Here is an 11144-nt window from a genome sequence, read left to right as displayed (position 1 = left end):
CAGGCTAAATCCTTTATGTAACGTATGCTCAGAAGAGCTTAATTAGGATTATCAGTCCAAGCTAAATCCTAATTGTATCATATGCTCGAGTGGAATTATATCAGGATTACCTGTCCGGGCTAAATCTTTTTTATAAAGAGGTCATTAGGATTACTCATTCGAGCTAAATCCTATCAGCAACAAATGCAAGACCTCATTCATTTCGGGAAAGCATATATATTCATCGGAATTCAATATTCAAAAGAGACTTTACCCTTTTCCAACATTTCGGAACATGCAATCATTCACACATTAAAATATTCACATAAATGTAAATCAATTGCATACAATCATAACATTCAAGTTAACATATTTACATGCTCGATTAAGATACACGAACTTACCTTGACATTGATTCGTGTATAAAATCTACTAATCTGAAACCTTTTCTTTTCCTCGATATAACCTCAAATTTGTGTTGTCTGGATCTATATAAATAACTTTAATCATCAATTTCACACATTTCATATTCATTTGGATTCAATTTACGTCCTAGGCAAAATTAACATTTTGTCCCTAACTTTTCCATAAATTCCAATTTCGTCCCTAGGCTCGAAGAAATTTATGCAATTTACTCCCTATTCCAAGCCTAGTCGAAATTTCAACATAAAATTTACAACACATATTTTCTATAAATTTTAGAAATATTCATCAATTTTCACAACTTTACATTTTAATCCTTAAATCATGTTTTTATCAAAAATCACTTTGTAAAAGTTATTTATCTATCAACAACCTTTCACTTTCTACCATAAATTTCAAAATTTCAGCAGATACATCCATAACCTAATTTCCATACTCTAATAACTCTTCAAATTGATCCCCTAAATAGATAGATTAAGCTATCCCAGTTTCAAAAATATCAAAATTACTAAAATCAAGACAAGAAAACTTACCCAATTAAGCCATGAAAATTTGCATGTATTTTTGGGGAATAAGATGAGAAAAATAACATGATATTTTTTATCATCTTTTTAATTAATTAAATTATGTCAAATTCCAATTTAGTCCTTGTCCTTTTTCTAAATTTCCATGGATGACTCACCAAAATATCTACATACTTTTCTTTAATGGTCTAATTACCATATAAGGGCCTCAAGTTTTAAATTCCATAACTATTTAATCTTTCTTGCTACTAGAATTCAAATTTTTCATTTATGCGGTTTTGTCCTTTCCCTAATTAAGCACATAATCAATAAAATTATTTATCGGGATTTTCACATGACATTTTTTACATATTACAGACCATGTAATAAAATAAAAATAAATTTATTTTCAAATCAGATTTGTGGTCCCGAAACCACTATTCTGATTTTCACTAAAAAATGGGTTGTTACTGGTTTAATTGAGCAAGAGAGGTGAACTGACAGCATCACATGTAAGGTAGATGGAACATTAAAGAAAAGAGAAGAAGATGATGATGAACTTGAGGTTGAGACATATAAGACATGCATGGAAAAAGGAAAAGCATCTTCAATAAACTCAACATGAGGATAAGTAAATATTTTAGGGGAAAGTCAATCATAGCTTAGATAGACACTTTGTGTGAATGAGTAGCCTAAGAAAATACAAGTACGAGAGTGAGGTTCCAATTTGTGAGAGGTATATGAACGCAATCACAGGTAACACTGACAACCAAAAACACAAAGCTTTTTAAAGTTAGGTGGACGACCAAACAAATTTTCAAATGATGACATCATGGAGAGATTGGATTTAGGCATTCGATTGATGAGATAAGTAGTTGTGGCAAAGGCAAAATGCCAAAAAAAGAGAGGGATGGATGCATGCTGGAGAAGAGTGAGACCGATATCAATAATATGACTGTGATGATGTTCTGAAAAGCCATTGTGTTCTAGAGTATTTGGAAGTATTTTGAGATGTATAATCCCAGTAGACGCTAGAAACGAATGAAGTGCAATATACTCCCTCCCATTGTCTGTGTATAAGGTGACTATTTCATGTTTGAAATAGTTTTCCACAATGGACTTAAATTTGACAAAATTTTCGAGAACATATGTTTTGCGCCTTAGAGGATATAACCATATGTACTTATTATAGTATTTAAATCCATCAATAAAGAGTTAACCGTGGTTGCATGTGCGCATAAGATAAACAATTTTATAAAACAATTTTATAAGCGTAGCTTTACTGCAAGCATACAGGTCTGTTGTAATATTTGTAGTTTTACATTGGAATACCAGAGTATTCCAAGGATCAAACCCAAATGAGATGGTGATTGAGTGGTAAATAGTGTACACGAAAGAGTCTAAGCAACTACTAATACGATTTTATAGTACGAAAATCATAACAAGGAAATTTTGGAAGAAAATTAAATATGGTAATCTAGGGACTAAATTGTAAAGCATATAAAACTAAGAATTTAACCAAATAAATGACTAATGGTGGTTGGCAAATTTCAATGTGGTTATCAATTCTCGAAAAAAGGACTTAAATAACTTAAATAACTAAGTGGCTCCAATTTATCTTAAAATATCAATTTTATCGACTTAGATGAATTAGTTCGATTTATCTCTCGATCTCACCAGTTAATTCAAGACTAATGAACAAGTGCACAACAAGATTACCTTTCGATCTCACTTGCCTATATATTCCCTTAGGGGCGTCACTTCCTAAGTATTTAGGTTTATTCGATTTAGTCCAATTATTACGATTTAGTCCTTTATCCAAAAATTACCTTAGCCACATCTCCATCAACCAACCCCCTTTTAGGTTGAGCTATTCATGCTGAAAATAAAAGGAATTAACATGAAAATGAAAAGCAAAGAAACCATTAAAGTAAAGCTTAATAAAAATATAAAAGTTGAGATTTTTATGAAAAAAAGAACTTAAAGAACATGAAACTAAAAGCATTCAATAAAGAAATCTAAAGAAATAAACATAAAAGAAACTAACTTTAACAGATTTAAAGTAGAAAAAACTGAAATACATTAAACTAAAGCTAAAAATGCCTTACAATTAAGGTACTAGGACTGAAAGTGTAAATAAACCTAAGCTACAATGATAACATACTTAACTAACACTAAGAATATCAAGAACAAGAAGTAAATGTAGAAAAAAAAACTCTAAAACTAATAAAGAAGAGAAAATGAAAACCTTAGAACAAGTGCAGAAAAACTACAAGAAAACCTAGAGAAAAATAAGGCTAAAACTAAGCTAATGTGTGTGTCTCTAGGCTGAAAGCTGATGATTTTGTTTTTGCCAAAATTGCCCCTACACAAGCCTTGGGTAATTAGTGGACCAGCTGGACAAAAACTACCTTTTTTGTCAAATTTTGTCCCCATGACGGTTTTAATGTTGCAATATCCACAAGAGGATATTGCGATTCCTCTAGAAATGTCAAGCCTTAGGGTCTTCTTGGAAGGGTGGATATTGTGATACAACTGAATGGTGTTTCTAATCTTATCTATTGTTGGAGGTATCAAAATTACATGGTGTGGATGTCACGATACCCTTTCCTTTTGTGCCATTCTCACTAGTTTTAAACCTCCAACTCGTCCCTACACCACTCAATCACACGTTAGGCCCCCTTAATGACACTATTGGCAAATTGGGTCATAAATTGAGCAAAAACTAGACATTTTCACTTATTAACTTAAAATCTAAAAATTATGAAAAAATATGCAAAATGTGCTATTTTGCTCAAGAATAAGTTCCTTAAATAGATCGAGAAAGCCTAAATTTCCACATCAATTTGTGGCAGAACAAATCCCCTCACACTTAACTCTTTACTTGTCCTCAAGCAAACACACCAAACATGCAAAAGAAAAGACGGCTCTTGGACTAAATTAGAAAATTACGTTACATAGTGGTAGAACATCAAACTCTACAAGAATTACCTCACATGCAAATTAAGAGTGATATCTAGCTAACTTGTTTATTCCTACTGTAAACATAATTAGTTCACTAAATTAAATTGTTAATAAATATAGAGGCAATGTAAATGAACATATATACAAGTGTTATCTATCAAAATATATATGCGGATCGCTCATAGATATTTAAAAAGAATTGGTTAGGTTCTTTCAAACAAATACAAGCTATTTATAAATTATTGTGTTGGTGACTTATTCAGGTCCCGAAGGTCTTCTAGGCTTGTAGCGTTCTGAGGCTTAGGATGGTTTGAAATTCAAACAACATATACTCAAAACGTGTTCAAGCACTAATAACAGTTAAGCACACGTCATTGTTCCCTACTCATCACCAATTTATTTACAAGTTCATCTCCTTATTTCTCATTCTCTAGCCTACCTTATTTATCCAAAAAGTTAGAAGGTATTACGTGGGACTAGTACATACAAAATTTATAATCACAGAATGAAACATTCTCATTCTCAGCTTAATTTTGATTTATCTCTCTTTTTCTTTATTTTTCATTTTTTCATTTGCTTTTTTAAATGTACTAATTCATGTAATCCTTTCATTTTCTTTTTCCACACAAAAAGCCATCATAATGTTTCTACCTATCCTTCAATGCCTATGGCCTGACGTCCATTACATAGTGCAATAAAGAATATAAAAGAGAAGGATCGAGTACTAGACTTGTTTAGGCTCGAGGCTTTGATACCAAGGCTCACAAGAAAAGGGTACTTGAGGCTCAAAGATATATAAACTAGGGGTACATAGCAACAGGTAAGCTTTTAGGCTCTAGGATATTCCAAATAATGCCTAAGGTCTTTCCAAAATTAATCACCTAGAAATAAATTTTTTTCAAGCAATCATCTACTTAAACAAACAATTAGCAAATCAAATTATTTATTAACAAGGATCCGTATATTTTATTCATCCTATGGTACACTTTATACATTTTCATCTAGGTTATTACGTCCAGTCTATTATACACCTAATAATAACAAATTATCTATTATCCTTCAAAATTTACAAGCTTGAAAATTCCATGTGTAACACCCCATCGCCGTCGCCGGATTAGGGTTACAGAGCATTACCATGCATATAATAACAAATACGAATATTTAACCATTCAAATATCAAATTAAATAACATAATTATCAATTTAAAATGTCATTCGTAGCATAAATAAAATTATTAACCTTAAATCGTGGCCTTAAAGATAATTCAGGAACAATCAGGGACTAGTTTGAAATAAAACAGAAAGTTTTTAAATCTAAAAATTTTAAAAAAAGGGGTTACACGGTCGTGTGGCCAAACTGTGTAGCTCACTGTGCCCGTGTAATCAGGGTCGCACGGTCGTGTTGCCAGGTTGTGTAACTCACTGATGCCGTGTGGAAAATCTTGCATACAAAATCAAGGTGACACATGATAACTCTTGAAAAGAGTTATATTTTAGGCCTTTAAACTTGGTTAATTATTTGTACTTAAGTAGATGTATTTGCATTTTAGGATATTATATTAGTATTTTTAGAACATTGCATCATGAAGCTTGGATGGTGCTTAAATGATATTATGTGCTTGTGTATATTCAGCCAAATGGCAATATACCTAGAAAATGGCCTCTTGAGAAATTGAATGATCGAAGTATAATTGAGTTTATTTGTTTGCATTGCTTAAAACTTACTAAGCTTATGAAAGCTTACTCCGTTTGTTATGTTTCTCTGTTTTATAGATTGTTGACTCCAGTCACCTGCTCGGGAGGATTGTCAGCAACTCGTCACACTATCTATCATTTTGGTACTACTATGTTTTGGAGCTAGTATGGCATGTATAGAATAGACTTAAGTGAATGATATTTTGAGATGTTATTGAATAATAGCCATGTGAATATGACAACTTTTGAATGTCGATATAAGTCTGAATTTCGATCTTTGATTGTGTTTGCCTATGCATATAATTGCTAATGAACTTATGTAAGTGTGAATGTAAAAATGTAGTGTTTTGGATTGGTAACTCTTCATAACCCACCCCGGCGACGGATACGGGTTATAGGGGTGTTACAAGTGGCATGAGGACATCCTAAAGAGCCTTGGATTGTTTTTTTCTCAGGATTAGTCAAAATCCAAGTTTTATCTTTCGTTTAAAGTTGTAGAAAAATCTGCCACTTGGACAAACTTGGGATCCTATTCCGCACGTGTCCTTATCAATTATTCAAATCTTTTCGTAGTCGATTGTTTTCCCTTCTTGGCATCCTTACTTCATTTGGAATTTATCAAGAAAAATTCCTCTTCATGAACCGTTTGATCTCTTTCATGATCCTTGTTCTTGTTCAGTTTACTTGTTCTTTTTCTATCACAATGAATTGAATTTGTTCAATGTTTTTTATTTATTAAATCCGAATCAACCGTTTATAAAGTGACGTATGCGTTACAGGATCAAAAGTTTTTCCAAGTTGCAGATTTTATTTTGGGCTCTAGATGAAGAAAAGGAATCTTAGAGTTTGAGCCCACCCGAAACTTAAACAATCCAAGTTAGATTAAAAGTGCTGCAACACAAACCAAGTAATAAAGAAAAAGGAAGCTGAATCAAAATTAGGTGTCTTGGAGGAAACCAAGTCAATTAAGGACACACTTGTTTTGTATAAATCCAAAGGGGTCAAGGATACCAATTAAGTGAAAACAAATGATTGGGCAGATTGAAAAATAAAGATAAAAATCGAATGGAATCATTAGAAAGATTAAAGGAAGGCCTGACCAATAAAGAACATAAAGAATCAAGTATATTAAGATGATTTGAACCATTCTTGGATGAAAAGAAAATGCTGAATTGAGATCTTAACTAAAAAAAAATTAGATTTTCGGTTAAACAAATGAAAAAAAAATGTTTTAGGGTTTAGGGTTTAAGTTTTAGGGTTTTAGTGGCGTGAAGATGTCCTAAGGAGCCTCAGATTGTTTCATTCTCAAGATTAGTCAAAATCCAGGTTTCATCTTTTGTCTAGAGCCGTAGAACAAATTCATGACTTGAACAAACTTGGGATCCTATTCCACACGCGTCCTTATCAATTATTCGAATCTTTTCTTAATTGATTGTTTTCCCTTCTTGGCATCCTTAATTCAATTGGAATTTATCAAGAACAAGTCCTATTCATGAACCGACTTGATCTCTTTCAAGATCCTTGTTTTTGCTCGGTTTACTTGTTCTTTTTCTATTACAATGAATTTAATTTATTTGATGATCTTTACTTATTAAATATGAATTGATCATTTATGAAATGATGCGTGCGGTACAAGATCAAAAGTTTTTCCAAGTTGCAGATTTTACTTTGGGCTCTAGATGAATGAAAGGAATCTTGGAGTTCGACCCCACCCAAAACTCAAACAATCTAATTTAAAATTAAAAAGGCTGCAACACAAATAATGTAATAAAAGAACAAGGAAATTGAAACAAAATTAGGGTTCTTAGAGAAAACCAAGTCGATTAAGGAAGCACTTTCTGTATGAAATCCAAAGAGGTCAAGGCTACCAATTAAGTGAAAACAAATGGTTGGATAGATTTGAAGAATAAATATCAAAACCGAATGAAATCACAATAAAGCTTAAAGGAAGGCCCAACCAGCAAAGAACACGAAGAATCAAGTATATTAAGATGATTTGAACCATTCCTGGAAGAAAAGTAGATATTGAATTGAGATCTAAACAAAAACAAAACAAAACAAATTAGATTTTTGGTTAAAAGAATGAAAAAGAAAAAGAGTTTAGGGCTTTTGTGGCGTATTCTAAGAAACAAAATTAAAATTAGGGTTTTTGGAGGAGACCAAGTCGATTAAGGAAGCACTTGTTCTGTATGAAATCCAAAGCAGTCAAGGTTGCCAATTAAGTGAAAACAAACAGGTGGACAAATTTGGCTTGATGTAGTAGAGATGGAGAGGGACGGTGGCGAGAAAGAGAGGGAGAAGGGTGGGGGAGAGGGGAGTTTTTTATTTAATATTAAATAATATTATTATTCAATATTAGTATTAATATAAAATGTAAATTTATTGTTATATTTTTTAGAATATTTATGTATTTTTATATATTTTAAAAAAATTAGAATTAAGATTAAATTGAGACTATTTGTAAATTTTGAGAGTTAATTTTTTCAAATTATGACTAAATCGATACAATAAATAAAAGTTGAGAGCTAAATTTGTATAATTGGTGACTAATTTAAAAAAAAATTCATTATTGGGTGAAAAAAAAGAAAATAACCTGTAATTCATTGTGGTGTAATTTTACCCTTTAAATTGTACTCTCTCCGGTCCCAAAAGGCAGGGGAGATCCTTGGTGTTCGTGTCTTCCCTCAGAGATAATATTGACCTAGATTGAACTAATCACATAGTAATTTGTTAATCTCATTAACTCTCGAATGCGAGTAATTATGAAAAAGCGGCAATATAAAAGCATAGATACGGGAGTATAAACTATAATGCTTTATGATTTCTTTCTAATAACAAATGGGAACATATCATTATTGCTCCTTGATGGGAAAATAATCTTTAGAATAGGAAAAAAAAGAATGTATATATATGTGACTATTAAATAATCATAGTACAATTTACTTGCATTCTGGAAGTAAGACTTTAAACCTTGATGTATCTTTGCAGTATGAGTAAAACATGAGCTTCCTTCTAGCCCAAACCATGGCGGACATCTGTTGATTCGATAGCTTAATAAAGTCAGGTCCTTCGACAGGGTCGATACTTGACACGCTGGCACTGGAACAAGATGAATTAGGCTGCTTAGGATTTACCATACACCCAACCATTTCCACGTCAGTCAAAGAAGTTACAAATGGAGCATACTTGTAATTCACAGGGTATTTCCCTCCATGAGTTGCCCATTGCGACCCATCCCATATGGTGACGTAAAGCGACATTGGCTTCGAGGGATATGCGGCAGAGAATTTTCCATTGTTTGGGAACTCTCTCACTGGTATATTATCAACTAGGAACCTGCAATATTTTTTAAAGGCAGGCAGTTCATTAATATTCCATTAAGGTGATCAAAATTTAGGCTTTCTTTGTGAGATTAAACATGGAGTTGATTTCAATAGTCTTACACTATATGATGACTGTTCCAAAGAATGCTGTAGTAATGGTGCTGCAGTGTTGGATTAAACCAGAAATAAAATTTCTCTTCTCTTCCAGTACTGACACCATTTGCGTATACATTTGTTTGGAGGACCCAATCAATTCGTTTATCATTTCCAAGCAATTCAATATCAATCTCATCATGACTGTGTGGATACATGTCTGCATTAGACAACTGCACATATTCGGATATCCCACTTTCATCACAAATGAGCCATTTAACCAAGTACAAATGTTCATATATATACATACATACATATATATATACAAATTGTTAAATGCAGATGGAAAGAAGCTTACATAGAAGGCTACCACCACTCCAGATGTGAGACCTGCAGGCAACTTTATTGCTGCACTGAAGAATCCGTAGTTATATTTGTTCCAAGATGCCAATCCTGACCCTGAAAGGAGATCATTGAGAGATTAGCTGAGATTTGAGAGCTAACTAGATTTCTAAGAAAAGTGATTTTCTGTAAAAAGCCAAAACGGGTGTTGATTAGTTCACCTGAGGTTCTGTCCAGAGCAAAAGTGGCCGTGGACCCATTGTTGAGAATCTTGATATTTGGTCCACCAAAAACGTTGGAAAAACTTTTATTTACTGAGACATGGCTAAACAAGTCTGTTAAACGTGGAACGCTTGGAGTGGTGTAATGCCTGTTGTGTGAAGAAACTAAGCTTGTCGCGCAAAACAATGAGAGACAGAGAAGCAAAATAATATGTTGGAATATAGCCATGTTTCTCTCTAAATTCTAAATTGATAATGAAGGAAAAGAGATGTAGAGTTGGTTAATATATATATATATATATGGGGAAAGAAAAGAACCTAATGTACGCTTAGTTGTTTCTAGCTGGCGCCCCTTTTCTGGGTATCTTTCTGTGTAGCTGGGATCTGTGACAGTAACACATGTACTCATGTGGGTTGATTTTGTGTTGCTAGGCACAGCTCGTGGGATTGCTCAAAAGTTGGGACCATTTGATTTCGACATTAACTAAAGTAGATGGGCCCAACCTAAAGCTCTTTCATCTATTTTCCAACTTCTCTTTCGTTTCGTTTCATTTCCTTTCCAGACTAGAACGCTTGGCTTTCTTCAAGCTTCAATCCAAAGAAAACTGAGAATTAAAAAAAAAAAATTGCCGCAATGGGTTTTATGTTACAAATTCACTTCAGAGTCTAAATCTGGGGCTTTTATCTGTAATGGGTTGTCTCTGTTTTAGTGGTTCTAGATTCGAAGGGAACTATTAAGGAGGTAGGCCTCTTTGAGCTTTCTCTTTCCTTTTCGTATTCTCAGTTGTGCTCCAACTGGGATTTTGGACCGCAGTTGAAACAATTGTAAACTAGTTTATTTTGCTTGTAGATAATATTTAGTTTTATTATTTAAATTAGTAATATGCTATTTAAATTAGTAATATGCTACGCTTTGCGGAATTGATGTTTCAAAGTTTAAAATTTTAGTTATAAAATTAAATTATTTATTTTCATTTAATCTTTTTATATTATTTAAGAATTGAGTGAAAGATTTTTAAATATCATAATTATGAAAATATTTATAAAATATTACGTCATAGTTAAAAAGATTAAAATTATTTAAATTGTTAATATAAATTATTATATTATTTAAATGATAAATTATTTACTCAAGAATATTTTTAAATTGTTTAATTTAAATTGTGTATGATGTCTTATTTTTTTAACTTTTTTTTATTGTCTTTAAAGTGAAATATCAATTTTAGTTTAACCTCTTTTCTTTTTTTTTGCTAGAAAAACACTTTCATGTACTGATTGAACAAACAAAGCACCATAGTATTAGCAATAAAGAAAAACATCACTGAACAACAAAGGAAAATAAGAGTCTAACAAAGTTAAAAGAGCAGACATAAAATCAACTTACTAATGTTAGGTCGAGTTCGAAATTAGGCGATAGGCAAAGATGACAGGCCATCCTTTTCCAAGATAAACACCAAGGAAGATGGTGGGTGGTGAATCCAACCCTCAAAACACATCTCCACTTTAGCATGCTTAGCTACCCATTCCACAACTTTGTTAATATCCCCTCTAATCCTTTAGATTAAAAAGTTGTTCACCTATTTTTTCAAAGTATCAAACCTC

The 11144-nt window shown here is 32.4% G+C and overlaps 1 protein-coding gene across 3 annotated transcripts; it reads right to left on the bottom strand.

Moving 5' to 3' along the window:
* Nucleotides 1-8131: 8131 nt before the first annotated feature.
* On the bottom strand, nt 8132-9815 carry LOC107894833 (probable xyloglucan endotransglucosylase/hydrolase protein 33). 3 transcript variants are annotated; one of them, XM_041111361.1, is made up of 5 exons: nt 9543-9815; nt 9338-9438; nt 9007-9212; nt 8534-8899; nt 8132-8274 (listed from the first exon to the last, which is right to left on the bottom strand). In XM_041111361.1, the coding sequence occupies exons 1-5, from the start codon at nt 9769-9771 to the stop codon at nt 8265-8267; spliced, it is 912 nt and encodes a 303-aa protein (XP_040967295.1). In that variant the 5' UTR covers nt 9772-9815; the 3' UTR covers nt 8132-8264. The 3 variants fall into 3 exon arrangements, with proteins under 3 accessions (XP_040967295.1, XP_016675520.1, XP_016675519.1); XM_016820031.2 differs by lacking the exon at nt 8132-8274 and having other exon boundaries at nt 8361-8662; nt 8750-8899; XM_016820030.2 differs by lacking the exon at nt 8132-8274 and having other exon boundaries at nt 8361-8899; nt 9543-9814.
* Between the last annotated feature and the right edge of the window lie 1329 nt (nt 9816-11144).

This window comes from Gossypium hirsutum, chromosome A01 (genome assembly GCF_007990345.1).
Source record: "Gossypium hirsutum isolate 1008001.06 chromosome A01, Gossypium_hirsutum_v2.1, whole genome shotgun sequence".
NCBI lineage: Eukaryota > Viridiplantae > Streptophyta > Magnoliopsida > Malvales > Malvaceae > Gossypium > Gossypium hirsutum.
This window is presented reverse-complemented; position numbering and strand designations above follow the sequence as displayed.

Bases quoted from the DNA above. Each gene is read 5' to 3' on its own strand.
- LOC107894833 (XM_016820030.2), bottom strand. From the start codon at position 9,771: ATGGCTATATTCCAACATATTATTTTGCTTCTCTGTCTCTCATTGTTT. The intron at 9,213-9,337 runs GTAAGCTTCTTT...GAATATGTGCAG, and splicing joins GAGTGGTGGTAGCCTTCTAT to TTGTCTAATGCAGACATGTA. The intron at 8,900-9,006 runs GTAAGACTATTG...AAAATATTGCAG, and splicing joins TGGAACAGTCATCATATAGT to GTTCCTAGTTGATAATATAC.